Source organism: Hypomesus transpacificus, chromosome 6 (assembly GCF_021917145.1).
Source record: "Hypomesus transpacificus isolate Combined female chromosome 6, fHypTra1, whole genome shotgun sequence".
NCBI lineage: Eukaryota > Metazoa > Chordata > Actinopteri > Osmeriformes > Osmeridae > Hypomesus > Hypomesus transpacificus.
In genome coordinates, this window is record NC_061065.1 from 14,197,443 (window position 1) to 14,218,217 (window position 20,775).

General features: G+C 43.6%; 3 protein-coding genes across 4 annotated transcripts; 1 reads left to right on the forward strand and 2 right to left on the reverse strand.

Annotated features, from left to right (window-relative positions):
* Positions 1–6,687: 6,687 nt before the first annotated feature.
* Positions 6,688–9,057, reverse strand: LOC124468763 (forkhead box protein A2-like). 2 transcript variants are annotated; one of them, XM_047021703.1, is made up of 3 exons: positions 8,567–9,057; positions 6,996–8,118; positions 6,688–6,898 (listed from the first exon to the last, which is right to left on the reverse strand). In XM_047021703.1, exons 1-3 carry the CDS (start codon positions 8,633–8,635, stop codon positions 6,813–6,815), a joined length of 1,278 nt encoding a protein of 425 aa, XP_046877659.1. In that variant the 5' UTR covers positions 8,636–9,057; the 3' UTR covers positions 6,688–6,812. The 2 variants fall into 2 exon arrangements, with proteins under 2 accessions (XP_046877659.1, XP_046877660.1); XM_047021704.1 differs by having other exon boundaries at positions 6,688–8,118; positions 8,567–9,055.
* Positions 9,058–12,390: 3,333 nt separating this feature from the next.
* On the forward strand, positions 12,391–13,887 carry LOC124468764 (protein CEBPZOS-like). Its single transcript, XM_047021705.1, has 5 exons — positions 12,391–12,468; positions 12,670–12,787; positions 12,925–12,969; positions 13,388–13,471; positions 13,591–13,887. Exons 2-4 carry the CDS (start codon positions 12,670–12,672, stop codon positions 13,465–13,467), a joined length of 243 nt encoding a protein of 80 aa, XP_046877661.1. The 5' UTR covers positions 12,391–12,468; the 3' UTR covers positions 13,468–13,471; positions 13,591–13,887.
* cebpz (CCAAT enhancer binding protein zeta) lies at positions 12,976–19,273 on the reverse strand. The gene is made up of 17 exons (XM_047021702.1): positions 19,030–19,273; positions 17,226–18,730; positions 16,863–17,094; positions 16,602–16,758; positions 16,305–16,393; positions 16,155–16,208; positions 15,970–16,072; positions 15,788–15,856; positions 15,640–15,706; positions 15,352–15,458; positions 15,157–15,217; positions 14,786–14,982; positions 14,609–14,653; positions 14,405–14,503; positions 14,244–14,308; positions 14,043–14,124; positions 12,976–13,655 (listed from the first exon to the last, which is right to left on the reverse strand). Exons 1-17 carry the CDS (start codon positions 19,270–19,272, stop codon positions 13,507–13,509), a joined length of 3,324 nt encoding a protein of 1,107 aa, XP_046877658.1. The 5' UTR covers position 19,273; the 3' UTR covers positions 12,976–13,506.
* Between the last annotated feature and the right edge of the window lie 1,502 nt (positions 19,274–20,775).

Below are 20,775 nucleotides of genomic sequence, written 5' to 3' on the forward strand. Positions count from 1 at the left end.
GGTAGCTAGGTAAGACATTGGTCTCCTTCATACACTTGGGCCTTTTTCTCATTCTCCTTTTTTTCCGCCTCTCAGGGAAGCTTTTATAGGTTCTTATCTTCGTCCGACATTCACTCAGAATGCATAACCCCTGGGTGTACAATGGGATGAAACCTGCTTTGGGGAGAAGGGACAGATTCATAGCTTAGGGCCTGGTGTTAAATCTTTCATAAGCCTGTCCCATATCTTACTACTCTCAGATGGTAGACATCACAATACCACTCGCACAAACTCAAAAGTGGCATGGATAGGTGTACACAACCAAATGGGAATTTGGCATTGAAAAAGCACAACTGCATTAATTCGTGCATAATCACAATTATTTTACTGCATTGATATAACGTTTGTTTGGAATAACACCAGAAGGCAGTCCTTCCAGGCACTTATAAACTTTTATAAATATCTTATGACTGAGCTATAAATAAATATCACAAAATTTCTTTGAGCGTTTCATAATATTCCTATAGTTTCCTTTTAATAGTCATAAGTCAACACTATTAGCCTGGAATCCTACACATTGAACTGCCCTGGAATGTTTGAGTCATCTGCCCCTTACACCCAGGACATTGTGCTCTGAATGCTGTTTACTGAGAACTCACACTCTCAACACAGGAGCGGAACATTCCAGAATGGAAAGCCATGTTATTGAATCACTTTGGGCTTTTAGAGTGTTTTACACTTCAGGGAATTTTTTATGCAAAGGTAACATTCGGTGCCACAATAAACTGCTCTGTAAAATCAACTTTCGGTCATTCGTTAAGCGTGGGTAACTGACATACACGGCGTAGATTCTTTGTGAATGTTGACCAATTCTCAAGCAGTGCCAAAGTGAAGCACTAAGGTGAGGTGAGGAGTGTGCACATGAATGTGCGGTGAAATACTGTGAACAGCTCCGTGTTTCAACATCAGTGAGCCATGAAGAATCGTGCACCACCCAGTACCTCAGCCACTCTGTCTGAGAGAATGTACCTGTGTGTCCCTCCCTGAACCACGTCTCATACCACAACACAACCAGGACTTTCAACGGCCCTTCACAATGTCACCACACGTGCACGTCCGTACACTGTGGCACTGATGTGGTCTTAGTCTGCACTGGGCAGGACAGTTGCAAGATTCTGTCAATTGAGTTTGTATATCGTTCTTTTTATGGGTTAGGTTTTATTTCTAACCCTAAAGGAGAGAGCATTTGAGATCTGACTCTTCATAAATTATCTTTCTTTTGTTGTTGTGAAGTTGAACATTTAACAGGTCTTTTACAGTCTGATATGATTACTTCAGATGTTTAAATACTGGGTTGATCAGCTATCACGTGTCTCAAATAACTTATTTCACATTCACTTTCAAACTGTTTTTATTTTTTGGTTCTTCTGAACATGACTTGTGAACACTGTGTATATTGTTTATTTCAAATCACTGTTGTGTGTAATTTTTGATAACTGTCTTAGATACTTTACTGTAATGCTGCAGTTTTCCCTGGGGGGTGAAAAAGGTAGCTATCTATCTCTGACAATCAATCTGTAAGGTCCAAAAAGGAGTCATGAACTCACTAATGCCATGGAGGTGCATGTTTAAAGCTTTACAGAGTCTGTACAAGTTAGCTTCAGAGCACTTAATGCTTCTCCCAATCATGTGCTTCTAGACATAGGTGACTATTCCCATCGTTTTCGTGAAGCAATTTGAACAGACAGAATAATGCATTAAGGCCCAAAAAGCTGACGTCGCAGAGAACTTCTTGCACATCTCAATACTAAGTTCTCACTAGATAAACAGCTGTCGGCCATTCACTGAGACGTACAATGTCGCTTTTTTAAGGCAAAAAGAGCTTAGGCGCCGATCTGTATGCCTTTCAGACCCCAGGTCTGGCCACCCAGTGTGATCTGGGTGGGGGGGGGGGGGGGTGGGGGGGCTTTGGTGGGGATGGGCGGGTGATTGAGGATGCAAAATGCACTATAAGTCAATAAGATACTTTTTATTCAATCAACTATTACCACATTTGATGGGTGCTTGCTCTGTGCCTAGGATTATGGGGAGGGCTCTGTGGTTGTGAATCTTCATTTGTGAAGATTCACAATATCAGGTTGTTTTGCTTCGCAACGATGCCTGCAAAAGCTGTGAGCAGCAGCCAGATTTCATTCACAACCCTTGGCTTCTCCAAAAGCAGCTAAAGCCACAAATAAACGACGGCACGTGCAGGTCTGAACTCAGTTCATAAAACAAAAGGCTGAAATGATAATGAGCGAAATGGAGGAGAATCAAGAGCTGGTCATGCAGATGTGGTCACGTGACTTTACAGTTTTGCAGAAAAAGGGGGTGTTTAGAGGCGTATGGCATCCCCAGTCTTATCTAACAGAAGGGTGGCAAACCCGCGCTAACAAAAGGAGTTTAAGACACCACGCTTGATTCATGGGAAAGCTATCGGCCAGCCTTTGTGGCTGCCCTTCTGCTGTGCAAATAGTCCAAACTGTTCAATCGCCATCCTCCATTCTCCTCCCCGGCACATTGTTTGTGTCCTTGCATTTCATTCTGACTGGAGAAGATTGCTCTCAGGACCAGTGAGCAAACAGTCTAGAAAAGGAGCCTGCCATCTTCTTCTGTTCCCAAGAGAACTCGCATTTTTATTTCAGCTCCAAGCTGTCAATGGAGCCAGGAGTTTATGTCAGGATGCTGAATTAATTGCTTTAAGCCAGGGGGCTGGCCACCTTTATCACCAAATGTTCACTTAAATGTTTCCTAGTGATAATATGCCTCTGCCTCCCATCGTTTGACTACTCTCATCTTCAAACAGATTGGATACGTAAATAAAAAAAGTGGAGCCAAATCTTTTTTTCATTGCCAAAAGCTCATTGGGTTTAAATGCCTATTTCTTGGAATTTTTCTGGGTACTGAGGATGGGGGTATCTACATCCATTTTGACCGAATAATGACTAATGAATAACAGACATATCCAATATCCCTGGCTCATGGCCTCCATACACACAGCATCCAGCCATCGATCCTGTCTGAGGTCCAATAGGGAGTTGGGGTTAATATATAACTCCCAGTGTCTGTACCCGCCCTGCAACTGACCATTCTCGAAGGCAGCTCAGAACATGTTCCCTGTCTCATTACTTTATTTTACGATTTCTCAACACGTGTCATAAGAAATAAAAACTGTTGATGCTGAGTTCTTGATTCAATTTCCATTGATACCTGTGAGCTTCTATGTTAATACCAAATGAACCACAATTCATACAATTTCTGTCATGCTAGCATGCTTTCGTGTCCTGTTTTAGCACTCAAAACATTTGTCATTTTGTCCCAGTATACATATATGTTCCTAACAGCAGAATCTCAATAGGTAATTTATTTATGTTATTTGTGTATTGGCATGGTCTTGCCACAAAGCATTGTGACTCTGTGATCTATTGACTGGGAAACTGAGCTTGTCTGCTACAGGGAACACTGCCTCTTGACATGGAGAATACTGTTAAATCTCTTGTCTTTTTATTGTCTCAATGTCTCCTCTGGGGGTCTTTCGATTGCTAATGGTAAAACAAGGTCCAATCACATCCGATAAATCTGGATTTGGGTGCATTACAATGGCCATTGGCCTTAATCTGCCATGCCGCTAGAATATTCCTAGACCGCAGTGGTTATCAGCCCCTGGAACATTGGGCTTCAAGGCACTTGTCTGGGAAGGGAACCCAGAGGCTTTGTCTTCAATGCAACACAATACACATCCACAGACTTTGAAAATGATGCCTGACTTAGAACACCACCAGCAGCCTATTCTCTCTCTCACAGGGGGCATGTGTATGGATGTTTTTAATTGCAGCAATATAAGCCAGATCCAGGAACTTCTCAAATGGTTGTTGATTTCACGTGTCAACATCCGTTCAAGAAAAAAATGAAACATTTAGAACCCTGATGATTCTAAGAGGATGCACTGTACCTGTACCGTTTGCCATTCGTTTTCTCCCTGATGGAGAAAGCAGAAGGTTCTCATGGTTTTACGGCACACAGCCTTTTGACAGGAGCCTGTCAGCAGCCGAGGAGAGCCGACTGTCCACATGATTGATAGAAGGAATGGATTTATTGATGGATTGACTGTTGACCCAGTGTGAGAGCCGTGAGGAGAACGTGAAGGGGGACTGAGGGGGTCAGGGCTGGTTCAGACCTCAGGCCTCTCAACCAGAGTCAATGGGGCAATGTTGACTCTCTTCTCCCTTTCCGAGTGCTCCGTTCCCCCGGAACGTAAACGCCACTATGCCGCCCGCCCATGAAAGGCTCCCCCAATGTCAGGAATTTCACACCAGGCTGTCAGAGAGATCAACCTATGCAAGTCAAGTCTCTCCCTCCCTCTCACACACATTTGGACCCTTTGCACCCTGGCGCTTTCCCATATCTAAGGCCATTTTAGTCAGCAGTTTGGCTTGTTCTGTTGGTGGGAAATTGGATGGTCAGAATTACACACATTTATTTATTTTTTGTGTTGTTTATATCCAGCTACATAAATACAGTAGGACAATATAATGTATTATCACTATAGACAACTGCATTTTCATGCAGTTGCTTCCAATGACTGTCCAGTACTGTACATTAAACTGAAGGGGACAGCCCCGCAGATGCCAAAAGCTGTACTGTTTGCAAAATGGGTTTTCAGAAATCACCCAGGAAACAACTACTTGGGTGTTCCCAATCCTACAGCAAATAATGGCCTAGATCTTCAGTCTTTGCAGTAGGGCTGGTCATTCAATTCCAAGTAGGCCTATAGTTATCTGCGTTACAATTTGCACTTCAGCTGTAGCCATGCAGGGACCAAATTAGGTGAATTTGGTGCATGAGTTGTGTTTTTCCAAAACACCCAAATGTTTTATCATTTCAAAAATCTGATGCACTTCCGTATTTCTCTTTTTCTTCTTCTTTTTTTTAACGAAATACCGTTTCTGGCAGAGGCCTACATAGCATTTACTAATGGAATTCGCCGTTATTTAATTTGGTTGTAAAGCAATTCCAGGAATTTTGTCACGAAATTGTTATAGGTGTTGTTGATTCTCAAGAAAGACACTAAATAATTGGACTGATTATGTTTCCTCCATTTTTGAAGGCTGGACGTAGCTTAAATTATTCCTGCCAAGGAACTCAGAAATGAAGTTCGTGAACATACATTTAATACTACCAAGTAATTGACAAACCCTGAACCTGCATTACCCCTGGAACAGGAGATAATCAATGATTCAAAGACACTGACCCCGTGGATTTTGACATCAGCAAAGGGGAATCTCTTCTATTGCATAAAAGAAACGCATGATAACAATGTAAACGAAACATAAATAGGCTAAAATAATTTACAACGACGTAAATAGCCTTAATATAGTAATGAAATTTGCTTCATTTTCAAAAGAACGGTCTTATCGTTTATGTTATTTGACTATTTGACATCAACAGACAACACGCCGATCATGGACCAGTAGAAAGCCTGTCCACCATTTGTGATATGCTGCACCTTTGTGATATGCAGTAGCTTACCTACTTTCTATTTTAATATAGCCTCTTTCCATCTTATTCCATCAACTTGAAAACGGCCCTCACTGCTCACCATAGGCTAAATATCACTTGTTTTAACCTCTGTATAGCGCTTAATACTGAATGATGTTTTAGATGTAGCCTATCAACATTTTGTTCAGACAAACGTCACAAATGAAAGATTTAAGAAATCCGTCCTAAACAAAGATTGTTTTACACATAGCCCTACCGATTTTGAAAAGCAATTTGCATAAGGCCTATAGGAAAACAATTATCATACAATTACAACAGTTATCTTTCTATAGACAAACTGGACCGAAGAATTATGTGACAGATGTAACCATAAAAGCGTGTAAATTGTAACCTGGGCCAGTGCTTGCATTCAGCCAACTGTTTGCAGATTATTATCCTATTATGCTATCAATAACCTTGGGTAACATGGGGTGCAGATGGAGCCTAGCAAGACCTTTTGGCACACGGCTGCAAATTGATGTGCTTGCGATCCTTTGGCGAGAGTGCATGCTGACATCAACGGTGTTGATGTAGGCCTATTCGGAGAGGGTACGTGACACTACTTTTTATCAGTTATCGGATCCGCGGTAACCAAGTCAAACGTTAAGTGGTTTAAGCACTGTGGGGCTGACTCAAAAACGGGAATTGGAACATTACTTTCATGGCCGCCTGTTCTCACTCACTCAGCAGGGATTTGATACGTTTATTGCAAATACTTATTATTTTAAATAATTAAAATTATCTCAATAATTCATCATACCAATTACATAACAACAACCATAAAAAAATATGAATGCAAATTCAATTGTTTGTAAACTAATTGTATGATGGCTATTGTTGAAGTTATTATTATTATTATACAATTTCAGAAACTATAGGATATTTGTTACTGCAACAATTATTTCAGTTTCTATTGTCAAATTTATAAATGCATAATATTGTATCAACAAATACAACTACCCCCGTCGTTTTATCTCAGAATTATCCCACCTGTTTATCGGCTTATTTGAAAACGTACTTTTTGCCATTTTGGCCTTTTTTTCGATTTCCCAAACCATTTCTGTAGGCCTAATGTAGTCTTACACATTTCCTTTCATCCAGTGCCATAAATTGCATTATGAAACCATCAAAAACAATCAAGACATACTTTAATATATATTTTTTCGTTTGCTACATGAGTACAAAGTTACACATAAAATAATCGATAGGTAACACAACGAATATTGGCATCGAGCATCAAGTTTTACAAATATTAATTAGCTTAGAAAGCTATAGGCTAAATCCTTCAGAAAAGGTAGGAATCGTGGGCCATTTTCGTCGTCGGAATGGTCCAATGGGTTGCCTTTCGTATCCCAGATATATGTACAAATTGTTAGTTGGCAGAAATGTACATTGTAGAAAGATTCAAGAGGAGTTCATAATTGGCCTAGAATACACACCTTGGTAGTATGATGTGTCTGTAGGTGTCGAAACATCAATGCCCGTTTTAGACATTGAGCCCATTGACAGTGGCCCTGTCATAGGTGAGCCATAGCCGTACTGCATCACCTGTTCATATGTTTTTAAGTCCATTTTGTGATGATGATGGTGATGCTGCTGCTCCGACGACATGAGATTGTTTATGGAGAAAGGGTGGTTGAAGGAATAGTGGTGCTCGGGTTTCAGGTGCCCCTCATGCACGAGCACCGAATGATGCTGAGGCAAAAGATGATGTGTCTGAGGAAGAGGAGAGGGTGCGCGCACAGGGCTCATTGCTTGTCTGAGTTTCGACTCTGGTTTTTTAACCTCTTTGACAGCAGGAGTTGGGTTCGGTGACTCGTTGCCGTTGCAGCTTTCCGAGCTGCTGTTAGATCCGCCCTCGGACGCCTTCCCTCCAGACTCTAGTAATTTCTCGCACTTGAAACGCTTCTGCCTTCGAAGATAGCAGCCGTTTTCGAACATATTCCCTGAGTCCGGGTGAAGCGTCCAGAAAGAGCCTTTTCCTGGCTTGTCTGGCGACCTGGGAACTTTGAGGAAACAGTCATTAAATGACAGTGAATGGCGTATAGAGTTCTGCCAGCGTTGCTGGTTTTGTCTATAAAAAGGGAACAGGTCCATGATCCACTGGTATATCTCACTCAAGGTGAGCATCTTTGTGGTTGACTGCTGGATGGCCATCGTAATAAGAGAAATATAGGAATATGGGGGTTTGGCATGTGTATAGCTTCTACGGTATGTTTTCGGGTCCCTCGACCTTATGTTGGACTGTCCATACATGGGGCTCATAACGCTCATGTTGCTGTAGGTAGTCAGGGCATTCATTGACGAAGGTTGTGCATTTATTGGGCTCATGCTTGGGTTGAGAGCGGCACTCATCCCCGCCATCCCAGCTCCCATGCCATGCATGGCCCCAGAGCCCGGTGACATCCCAGCCATTGAGTGGTTCACACCCGTGTTCACGTATGACATATTCATAGGGCTGGCTGTCATGTTGCCTGTCGAAGTCATTCCAGGCATGCTCATGTAGGTGCTCATTGAGTTCATTCCAAGTCCGGAGTTCATGTTTCCAACTGTGGTGTAGCACTAAGAAAAACGGAGAGAGACGTTAAATCAACGAGGCACGTTCATCAAGGCCTCCTGATCAAAGTGTAGGATAATTAATTTATAATTCGTTACCAGGACTTCGTTCAAACGTTTACATAAAATTTAGGACGCAGCCTAGGCCTAGCTATTTAGGAATATATGCGTTAAATATGATAGGGGAAGAAACTATTTAAATAAACCCATGCACATATTTCTGAAGGATGGAGAAAATATGGAGAAAATATGTTAACATTTCACAAATTAACAATAAATGGGCATTTGATCAACCTTTTTATTCTTCTTCCATATGGCAATGTGAAATCAGAGTGCAAAACGATCGGGGAGGATTCCGAGGCGCCTCAAGTCAATATTTGATCACAAAGTTAATATTATCTCAAGGCTAATATTGAGTTGTATAGACAGCAAAATACATATAAACTCTACCTACCTCAGGCTCTGTGTAGTATGCGCTCCAGTCTGAATGGTCGTGTCCTTCCATTTTGACAGCGCTCAGCATTGTGGACAGTCCAAAACTAAATTATTTCTTCAACAGCCTCACAGCAGCAGATTAAAAAGCACCCAAAACCGATTGGGGACCACGGGTAGCCCAGGTTGGCAGTCTTCTTGCTGCCCGGAGGCTGGATCATGAGTAGACTGTCTTCCTATCTGTACCTCCACACTCCACAGAGCGACTGACGATGACAGAAGTTCTTGTATGACGTTGGCTCCTTGCCTTGCTGTGGTTCAACTCTGTGTTCTGCGCTATAGCCTCCAAACCTAACTCCGTGTGCGCCCTATTTGAATAATCTGCTCACACCAAGACACGAGACTTGCGGTAGTCCTCTATGGCAGCCTACACCTGCGTTCGCTGAAAAAGACACCCTTTTAAAGTATTCAATGCATCAAAACCGATTGTTTACCACCAGACAAAAAGGAACAAGCAGGTTTACAAAATAAGCCCTTTCATTCTTCCGTGACTTTGCCTACCTATTTCTCTACCCATTGTGTCAGTAAGGAATGTCGTTTCCCATACCCTGCAGTGAGTGTGGTCCTCGTGACAGATTGTTACATTAACATTAACTACTATAAATTTAATATTTTCCTCCCACCAGTTTCATGTAAAATGTTGGTGTTGTAAAACAATTGGCCTATCAAAATATACTTATAAATACCGATGATTTTGGGGTGACAAATTTAACTGTTGAGCAATAAGTCCAGGGGTCCATCGATTTAATTCAACGGCGGTGATAAGGGTACACGCTGACAAATTTGTAGAACGCTGTGTTCCAGTATTTCGAAACAGCGCGAGCCCAACATTTTTATTTGACGACTTCTGTCTTTCCTCGAAAAGAAATTCATGGAAGTGCCAAATGTCAGGTCTAACAAAGTTTCATATTATTCTTTGCAATATTTATATATTTGTGATTGTAGAATTTACATTAGTCAATGATCTTAAATCCCATTCACTGTCTACCGTAGTAGCACACAACTATAAACAGGTCTATTCTGACCATTATTGTATTGATTAATCGAGCCTTTCCCTATGTTTGAAATGCCAAAGATTTTAAGAAAAGCAAAGAGTATCTAAGCTGTTTGATCACCAGAGATGTAATGGATACCAACACCAATTGCTGATAACCTTGGAAACAAGGAACTTCTAGAGAGGAGCCTTTGTGGAGTTGTTTAGTACTAATGTATTTATCTTCACACTCACTGACAAATTCAAACAAAATAATGGATCTTTTAAAAAGGCACTTGAAGGGTTTTTAATTAGGATTTGATGACAACTAATTATTAAAGGTGTGTAGTATGGGATTATTGTACTGATATAAATACATTAATAAAATGTGGTTTCCTAATCTTTACTATACTTGTTTCGATATTTTTTTAATTAAGGTGTTAATGTCATATACATACATATGTATAAATCAGAACATGTATGAGAGCTGTTAGGACCGTGAACTTACACATTGCACTTTCACATGTATGAAACTCCAAAATGAATAACCATTTTGAATACCAAAAGAAAATATAACAACTTGTACAACGTTTTGTCACAATGGCAAGCGCTGCGTTTGTGGTAGAGAATAATTTATTGGATCATTTATGCCAGTAACCCTTCTGCCCTGAGCAATATAAGTTTGGAAAAGAACAAGGGCAAGAGGTTAAGCTTGTGATTTATCAAAGCAAAATTAAGAAAGAGTCTTTTCATTGTAAGACGCCCTCAAAATGTTTGCTGCCAACTGCTCATAGTGACAGCAAACATACCAAAGTGAGACTTGGGCCTGGGCCTTTATTCTACGCAGCTGTGACAACGGCTATGGGTTCTAGGTTTCCAGCCTGCCACCGTGTTTACCTGGTGATGAATCTGAAAGGCAGCAGGACAGGGAGGACACAGAACAGAGGTAACGAGAACAAGGGACTCCTATGTCGGTCAGAAGAAAGACGTCCTTTGCACCTGACCACCGTGTTTTCTGCACACATGAGAGCTGGGAGAGTGAGAGGATCCAAGTCATTTTCGCTTCACTTTGCTTCGTTTCAGATCAAAAGCACACGGCGGCAAGTTTTGTAATTACAGAAGACGTAAGGTTCACAGGTTTGAATATGTCGCTCTTTTTAAGTCTCTAAATTTCCAAAAACCTCTGGATAAAACTTTGACAACCCCCAGTGACATTGATGAATATAGGTTAATGCATTGCATCTGTCTGAGGGTTTAGGTTGGTTTAGGTGCAGTCTATGGGTGTGTGTGAAGCCCTCTGTGACATTGCCTGTGAACGTGCTTCCCAAATCAATTTGATTCGATGTATATCTGGTTAATTTGCATTTCCTAAATCTAAATGTGATGGAGCCTAGCTGTTGGAAACCACATTTGTCATCAGCTTGGATTCAGTTTTGAAGTCAGTCAGGGGAAAAAATAGCATTGGAGCACAAAGACCCAGCTATAACTCTTCCTGGAACCTCTCTTGGTCCTCTGGCTTACATATTGTTTACATATACAGTTTCAGAGAGAAACTGTGTGGTCCACAGACTAACACCAGTGAGTTCAGGGAGGGATGTGGCACTCTCAAAACCACGACAAAGCTCCCCACTGCCAAACAACACAAGTGTCCAATCTGTGTTTGTCTATGGGAGAAAGCCCCTTCCAGATCCTAATAAAACGGCCTCCTTACAGCGCCTGACAGTCATCAGGCTAACCACGGTGGAGACCAATGCCACAGACACTCCTCCAGTCAGCACCTCATCAGCCTCCTGCAGCTTGGGACAAACACTGTCCTCCCTCACAATGGGCTTTACGGGGTGAGGAATAGTCACTCCATGGGGGAGCACCTTACAAAATGTCTGGGCCTCCCCACCCAGGCTCTGGAGCAGTTGTCTTCCTGGCTGGCCAACCCGACAGCCAGATATGTGTTTCTCAGGTGAGCAAATATTGCCACTGAGTTAAGACTTCAAGGATCTCCTCCTTCAGAGGCTGTGTATTCCATGGGGTCTGCAGGAAGTGCTAGTAGGCCAGCCAGTCATCAACCTGTGAGGTTTCAGGAGAATGCTGGTGGTGCGCTGCAAGGAGTAGCTTATTAGACTCAATCACTCTCCAACCTTACATGGTTGAATTCCCCTCATTGCCCCCTTTTAGCCTCTCAATGAATTTGAATCACCAAACCAACACACTGGGGCAAAGTTGAATGGTCCACAGATGTTAAAGATATGTGCACACGCCATAGGCTCAAAAGTCACATTAGCTTCTTGTTATTTTTAAATAGTATGTGTCTATGTGCCACAATCAGGGTGCGAATTACAGGGGGGTTTGGGGGGGGTCTGACCCCCCTAATTGAGACTTGGACCCCCCCAAAAGAGGTAAAAACAACAGGTTGGGGGGGTCAATACACACCCTGGAGAAGAAGTTGACCCCCCCGATTGTCATTGTATAATTAGCACTCTGGCCACAATCCTGTGTTAATGGTTCTGTGTTTCATCAATAGATGTGTTGAAGTTGATGACAGATAGCTGCATCCTTAGACCTGTTTGAAGGAATGCATGGATGGCTGCCTGAATCTTTACTGATTTCAATTACCTCAACTGCAGATTAATTTCAAACAATCAAGTTCAAACAATACATTTGTTCTTATTATTAGAAAATGGGCTGTTTCTGTGAGTTTGTGTGTGAACCATTTGAGCACTCTCAATATCTGTTTGACAAAAAGCTGTAACGACCTCTCCTGGTAAATCCACGACGTTGCAAGACCTCAAAAAGCGCTGGTTTGTGCCATGTCCATAGTTTGTGCTACGTGTTTTGCATCAGCCGAGCCACCGTAGTACAGGAAGCGCAAGTGCTACCAAGGGCATGACAGGAAAGTATGTGTGCATGTCGTTTTTGTGTTATCTAGGTTGCAGTTCAATTAAACGCCAATATGTCCATACCGACAGCTATAGTACAATATTGCTTTATTTAGCTTAACTTAATAACTACGTGCTTCGATAACGTTTGGCCTAACGCCAGCCCACTGTTTAACTCAATTTCATGAAATTAATGTTTCACCTCATTTAACCCGGTAGATGGCCCCTAAACCTTTTCAGTCAACGGCCAAGAGACTGTTCAAGGGACTCGTAATACTCGAAGTGGTTGGTGTAATTGGTGCATATGGTCTGTTTCACAAGATGAACACAAGTCAAGGTACTAGTAAGGCTTTATTTAAAAACCTTAACCAACGTCAATAATATATAAAGTACAGATGTATACCCTATGACAATATACAAAATGCACATTGAAAATTGGATTTCATTTTTTTTTACGTTTTATATGTCATTCAGATTTCAGGAACAGCATGAATAGGACGTTACCCTCCGTTTTGGAAGGTAAGGGCCACTGACACGTGTTTAATATTCCTGAAAATTATCCAACATAAAACAAATCCTGCATTATGTATTGTGTTCTCAACATGTTTAACTTACCAGTAAGGCTAGCCAAGTAAAAATGTTACCATGTGTAGGTTTTTGTTCCAATTATAATCCAGCCCACCCAATTCTAAAATAACAAGCAAAAAGTACAAATAGGGTTGGAACAAAAACCCACAGGATGGTTGCCTTCCAGGCGCATGGTAAACCATACAGTGAGAACTAAAAATGGACACAGCCCTTGATTTTGCATTGGGGAAAACAATGACTGATGTCAACCAGGAACCATAAACTCAATGCAGGAAGTGTCCACTGGAGCACTTGTTTAAAATGACCCAGTCCACTTGATGGTATTACGGTGGCTCTTCTTCCTCTTCAGTTTACTACAAGTCCAACGAAACGGCCGGGATCTATGGGATCCGGGAGAGCGACACTGCAGCATGGTCCACCAAGGAGTAGCGAGGTGTGTTGATCCGACCACCCCACATTCAGGAGAACTCACTTCTTCTTGAACTTCCTGTTGGCCATCTTGGCTTTCCCAAAGGATTTCCTCTTGTTGAACACAGCCTTTTTCTTCCGCAGCGTCTTCACGTCTCGGCCCCGGACCCAGTCGTCCCTCTTGGCCTCCCACTTGAGCTGCTTGACCCCTGTGGGAGTCGAGGAAGGAGGGACGTTAGAGGCTCTGCTCAAGCATCCATAAACCACCCGGATATATGAACAAGGCGCCGACTCTTAGTTGAATTTCATTATATGTGAGAATAATGTCAAATATATTGAGCTTTATGTGAGTTTTTGTTCACTTGTTCATTCCTGAAAGATATCAATGATCTACTTTGTAATAAAACAGTGGAGTCTGATGGGCACTGTTGTCCAACCTGATGTGAAGATTACCATTGCTTCTGTTCCATGGCGGACAGGTTGTTTCTGGTTAGCATCTAGCCAACCAAATACAAATATCTGCTTGCTGTACACTGCTATACTAGTCTTTGTATCCTCTGTCAGAAGACACGGGCTATGGTATATTTCAAACTCACCGGCTTTGTCTTTGTTAGCCATAGCGTTCATCCCAATGTTGTCAAACTTGGACCCAGCATTTTCATCCAACATGTACCCAAACTGTAAAGAAAACAAAACGCAGCGACCGACGTAAACATCGACATCCTTTCACGACACTGAGGGGGGGAAAAAAACGGAACGTCTCTCCCGCACGATACTACTGATAATAACAAGCCCACCTCTTCAGCAGACGCAAACACGGCACTGTCTTTCTTTCCTTTCGGTTTCTTCCCTGGTTTGGACCCTGCAACGGCGAAAGGCGGACATGTAAGACACCTCTCTCTTAAAAAATTGAGCCGTTTCAAAACCCCCACCACCACCAGCAGACGCAGACACGAACCTATGGAGCCAGAGAAGGCGAGCTCCTCCGAGGATTTTCTCTTTCCTTTTTTGGGACCTGGGGTAATGTCTGGGATCTCCTCCCCCTCGTCATCTGAATCTTCAGGGGAGAAACCGTCCTTACACTCTCACACACTGAATACTATATGAATGTCATATATTTCACTTTCAGTGTACCAAATGGACGTTTTCCTTGTGTACATACCATCAAATGCGGCGTCGCCTTCGAGGTCGTCTTCAAGCTCAGGATCTGTGTAGGGAACAGAGTCTGAATAAATATTCTTGAGGTGAAATTGGGTGATATGGCTGACCAGCTAGGGTGCCGTCCACCGCTAAAGACTTCACTGGTATATTATCTGGAGAAAGAAGAGGCCAAGCATGCCTTCATCATCATCGTCATCTCCACCAGGATCCATGAATGCTCCGCCCTCCTCTTCCAGGTCATCTCCAAAGTCTTCTTCATCCATACTGCCCAGGGATATCTCCTCATCATCCAGGTCGTCCATATCATCAGAGTCCATATCGGATTCAGAGTCCTCCTCGCCCTTTTTACCCTTCTTGGACGTGCTCTTGACATTTCTGAAAAACACAGGCACGCATTTGAGCTATATCTTTTAGCCCGGGAAGACTGAACAATGTGTCGCTGCGGGACATGTAGTGAACCGTTTAAAACGCTTCAAAACGTGACATAAAGTGAAGCGTTTAAAACGCTTGTTTCAAAAGCTTCGCTTCGCATCATTACACTGCGCTTACCCGGCAAAGTCCAGTTCCTTGTCAGGCATGTCTGTGAAGAAACTGTCTCCCTCGTATGAATCTAAAGGGGGGGGGGGAGAATAAATGAATCAACTGAGTCTGTGCATTTGGTGGTGCAAGAAGTGGCCTGTTAGGCCTCTCGTCTTTTTAGCCTTCACAAGCTTGGGTAGGGTGTTTTGTTTTGTTTCTACTAACCCAGCAGCTTCTCAAACTCATCGTCATCCACGTCTTCGACGCTCTCGTTGTCTCCGTCTGCCCGCGGCCGCCTCAGCTTCTTCTCCTTCTCTCGCTTTTTGAAGAACCTAGTTCGGAGAGCGGTAAACAACACGGGATGATTTTCAATTCAAAAAGCAGACTGTACTCAGACTTTAAACCATTAACATGGGTCAGCATCACAACCGTGCCCCATTTAGTCATAAAGCATTAGCAGCATTTAGTAGTCAATGGAGAATGGCTCCAAAATCGCTTAATACTGGGACTCACCGATAGAAGAACACCTGGTCAACAGGAATCTGACTCTCTTCTTTGGACAAGAACTCCTCAGAGTTCACTAAAACAAACAGATAAGGTTTCCTTACACCAAGATCAATTTAAAAGCATTCTTCATTGAATACATAAATACCAAACTCACCAGGCAAGGAATGGATGTTGTTCATAAACAGCTTCTGTTTGGGCTGCATCACAGTGGTATCTGTATTTTCTGTGAAATTCAAACGATTCAAAACTTCGTCAGTTCAAAGAATTTCCTCAGAGAATTGGTGCGGTAAATACTGAAGTAGATGTGTATTCAAATGAGCTAAATGTAGTATTTACGTTTGCCCTTGAGATGTTTGGGATTCCTGAAGACAAAGCGGTCCAGGAACCTGATGAGGGTGAAGTCCTGGAGCGGGTCTCCTGTGTACTGAATAAACTCTCCCTGGAGGTTTTACAAATGAAGATGTCTTAAGAACAATGAATAGAAATAGGTTTTTATCAGCTTATGGGCTAATAAGTATTACCTGTAAAATAGTCTTGGCAAACAAGGACACTGAGGGGTGGAAATGTGCAACCAGCTGTAGAGAAGGGGCATAAGGTTAAATGATTTTGTGATCATTTTGACACAGATATTGTCTTAATATTTTCTTGGCAGTGTTGCCATGATGCCCTACTTTTTGCAGTTCCCACAGGGTTGTGTGGTCGGCCCCACAGAATAAGGGGTTCCTGTGTAAGGGGTCGTATGTCTCCACGCTCTTCCCACCTATGTTCACCCGAGATATGTAGCAAAAGAAGAGAAGGAAGAATAAAATAAATATGGTGAGCGTCCTTTTAAGGGGATTTGACGAAGCAGGAAATTCCCCTCTGGCATAAATGACGTTTTTAGAACTGAAATTCAACTGAATTGAATCCCTTAATTTTCAAGAAACATTATTACGTTTACATGCATGTTATTACAGAAAGAAACTGACCTTTCAAGTTCCGTTGGTGTACCCATGATGCAGTGGGCTTTGGCGGCTCCGCTTTTTCAATCGTTCCTTCTTCCACTTTATCGGCATCCACAAATCTCTCCTCGTCGTCGTCCTCGTCCTCTCCAGGCAGGTCTTTGAAGATCTCCTCATCGCCATCCTACGATAAAACAAACGACAAGATGGTTTGAGGAATCAAGGATGTGCCCATGGTAACAGTCTTAACGGTATATCTCTGGTGGGTGACTCGGTGCGTGTCCTCACCCCGTCCTCCTGCAGGAGCAGTTTTAGGCCTGGCTTGGCCTTGATGACCTCGGACACCAGGAAGAGCGCCCCACAGGCGAAGGTGGGGTTCTGCTCGCAGCTCACCTGCAGCAGCCTCTTCACAAAGGCTTTGACCCGCCGCAGGACAATGTCCGCCTTCAAAGACTTGTAGATCAGGTTGAGGAACATGCTCTGCTTGGAGCACAAAGACAGACCCGGGTCCAAAAGCTTTCTGTGAACCAGACGGCAGACAAAGCAAGAATTAGCGACGACGCGGCGGTTATATGGATTTGGCAAAGCCCACCCTTCGACAGGAAAAAGGCCTGGGTTTACGAGCCCCTACGAACGGATGTGTAGTTGTACCTGTAGAGAGCCACGTAGTAACGGTCAGAGACGGTCTGCTGGGAGTCCATCACCTGGAAGAGCAGCATGAGAGCCTGGACGGCCGTGTTGAACTTCACCAGGTGCACCACCTTGAAGAGGGTGTCCAGCTGCTCCTTGACCTTCTCGTCCCCGGCCTTGGCGTACGGGTAGGCCCGGTTCACGCCCGACAGCAGGGCGCCGAGCATCTTCCCCTCCACGTCCTTCTTCTTCATGCAGGCTCGGAAGAAGGAGAAGTAGATGGTGATGAGCTTGGTGGCCAGGTCGGTCTCCTCGTGGCTCAGGAGCACCTGGTTGAGGAAGCACACGGCGTAGTACTGCGCCTTGGGGTTGATGTTGGGCCGGAACATCAGGCGCTCCACCTCGCAGCACACCACCGCCTTCATGTTGGGGTGCTTGTGCAGCAGGGTCTCCAGCAGGTACGAGGCCTTGGCGGCCGTCTTGTACTCGGGGTCGCCCAGCTTGTTGACCACCTGGATCAGCAGGGCCCTCTCCTGCTCGGGCCGGTTGCACAGCAGCTCGTGGGCGGTGGCCAGCGCCTTGGCCTTGGTGGCGGCCACCGTGTCGTGGGCGAGGGCGTCGAGGGCCACCACAAACTCGGCCACCTGGTGCTTGAGCTGCTGCTCAAAGTACCACAGGATGAGACGGCGGTCGCGGGCGTCCCTGTTCCCGCTGGCTCTCTCCTCCAGCTGGGCGAACGGATGCTGGTTGAACATCCGGAGCTTGCGGTTCTCCGGGAGCAGGTCGGACATGAAGAGCTCCCGGAGGGTGTCCAGGGCCATCAGGCCTTGCCTGCGGCTGCCCCTTTTCTTCACCATGGAGACCAGGTTCTCCACGTGCTCCATGCTGTGCACCGGAGAATCCTGGATCAGAACCGTCATGGCTGCCATCCTGTCGGCGAGGGTTCCTGCCGAGACCACGTTCTTCATCCAGGCGGAGTTGGCGCCCTTCTGCATGTTCTTCTTGCTCTTGTAGAGGCCTGACTCGGCCTCAAACAGCCTCTGTGCCAGGGCCTTGTACTGGGAGACCAACGACTCATCTTCTGTGGTCGAGGTTCCCTCCAGGGTGTAATCCATGTCGAACCATTTACCACCAGGTTTAATCAGCAGCAGTTTTCTCGGCTGAAACTCAAACAGGTTGACGTTTTGTTTGGCTTTCTTTCCTGTGGCTGTTTCTTTTGTTTTCTTTTTCGTCTTCTTGTCCTCTTTCCCTGGCTGGTCTTTACCTTTGATCTCGGGCTTGCTTTTTTGTTCATCTGACTTTGCTGTCTTGGCTGCAGCAGTTGTATTCCCTGACTGGGTACCTTCTGTAGCGTCTCCCTCCACAGGTTCGTCTGGAACATTCTGCTGCCCTGCATACGCCCGGATGCCCAGCTTAGAGATGAACTTCTCCAGCTCACCATCCTCCAAGTCATCTATTGCACTTTTCTTGCCTCCATCCACAAGCTCGTTGGAGTCATTGATACTCTCCAAGAGGGCGTAGTCAGCCTACAAAAAAAAATCGCCATTAAAACCTTGCAACAATGTAACTTAAAAGAACTGCCACTGTTTAGAAACAGTGTCCACAGATTATGTGTTAGTAAGCAGCCTCGTCGTAGTAGCTTGCTAGTTACCTAGACTCCAATGTTAATGCTTAACTGAGGTTCAATGTGACAATGGTCCTTAATGTGCCATTGTTCCCCGGTTTTACTGTGCTGTGCTACCAAAATCGTAAATTACCTAGCACCATGCAGTCTCCATATAAGCAATTAACGTGATATTTTACAGCTAGCTACAGATGCACATACTTTGGTTCCACCCAAACGTAAAACTTCGTCCAAGCTAAATTCATTGTCTGACGATGTCTCTTCTTCATTGGTTGTTGATTTTTCACCTTCTTCTTTGTTGTCATTTTCCGAATCAATTGGATATTTTTCATTGGCATGATTTGTTTTGCCTTTAGCCTTACGATGCTTGCTTTTCGGTGCCATGCTCAAAGAAGCATGGAAGACAGCGTAGAAAGATGGAGTCACAAAACAAGGAAGATACATACAGTCAACACTGCCTGCTGTTCAGTTTGTGTGTGACTTTTATGTGATTACCACATTATGATGTGTTGAAATTATATTCGTGTGTTATATTTGACTTTTATCAAAAATATAACAGCTGATTTATTATGATAAAGATTCTTTAAATTGTATTTTTACTTATCAAACAGGACCACAGTGGCAATAGTTCAAAGTTCACAGGCCAGGACGATCCAATCACAACCTATGTAATGAACTACGTCATTGTTATTGTCCAATCAGAAGGTTTGTTGTTCCTGAGGCGGTGCGATCAAATATTAATAATTTCCACATTGTGATTACAGGAAATGTAGTCTGTCTCAGCCCGTGGCTCGACAACGCCTTCTCGGCTCCGCCTTCCACGGCTGTCTCCCAGCAGTGCCACGCATTGCCTCACCCCTCAAGGAGTAAAAAAATGTCAGCGGTGCTTATCTTCTGGTCTATTCTAACATTGGGTGAGAGTATGTTGCAATCAGATGGGTTGTACTTATAGACCTATATAAGGTTTTCCTCCAGGAACAAAATACAGTCTGTACAATCCTGCACAGACAGGAGGCTGATAACGTGATACATTCACACATTTGATACATAACGTGATACATTCACACATTTCTGAAGGTCAGTATATTTAAATTTGATCCTTTCAAATAGGATACGTGTTTATGCATTGTGCATAGGGTGTACGATAACAAAGCAATGTTATTAAAGCATGTGATGCGGTTTGGCTTAAAAATGAAAGATTGCTAGAGCAATGTGATAATCAGGCTAGCTTCAGACAGTATAGCCTATTTAAACATGGAGCATCAAGTGAAAAAGAAAAGTATTTCCTCATGCATCACATCGTTTCTAAACACTCCAGAACAGGTTGGGATGGAGTTTATTCCTTTCAGATTCAAGATAGGGAGAGATATACAGAATAATCTTATCAATCTACTGACAACTTGTATTCATGGTAGTGAAGTACAAGGATGTGTATATAATTGAGGTATCACTGTGCAGTAGACAAAGAAACATGATTAGCTCCATGTCCCAAACGCTCAGATTCTGTCACGGCTCAGGCCAAGACCCAAATGCAGGAAGCAGAGGCAGGAATAATAGGTAACAGTATTTTATTCATCCAAAATTGACCGGCTGACTCAGGTGATGGACAGGCAAGGTTTGGTACACGGGTGTTCTAAATTTAGATACAGATACTTGGAACACTGACAAAGAACAGGGAGAGAGAGGTTAAATACACAAGGAAAGGGGGGAGACAGGTAGAACAGGTGAATAGAATTAGGGTGTGACGGGATGTAGTACAAAATTGCATGCTTCTTTCTTCTTTCTTTCCAAACAACTCGAAAGACCTAGGACATGAGTTTCTCAGGGGAGAGAGTTGAGGGGGGAACTGCGTCTAAAACGTGTTTCTCTGTGAAACATGACACGGCCACCAAAGCTAAAAGGTAAGATGAGATTCCAGAACTGTTTGTGCCCGTTCTTTATTTTGGA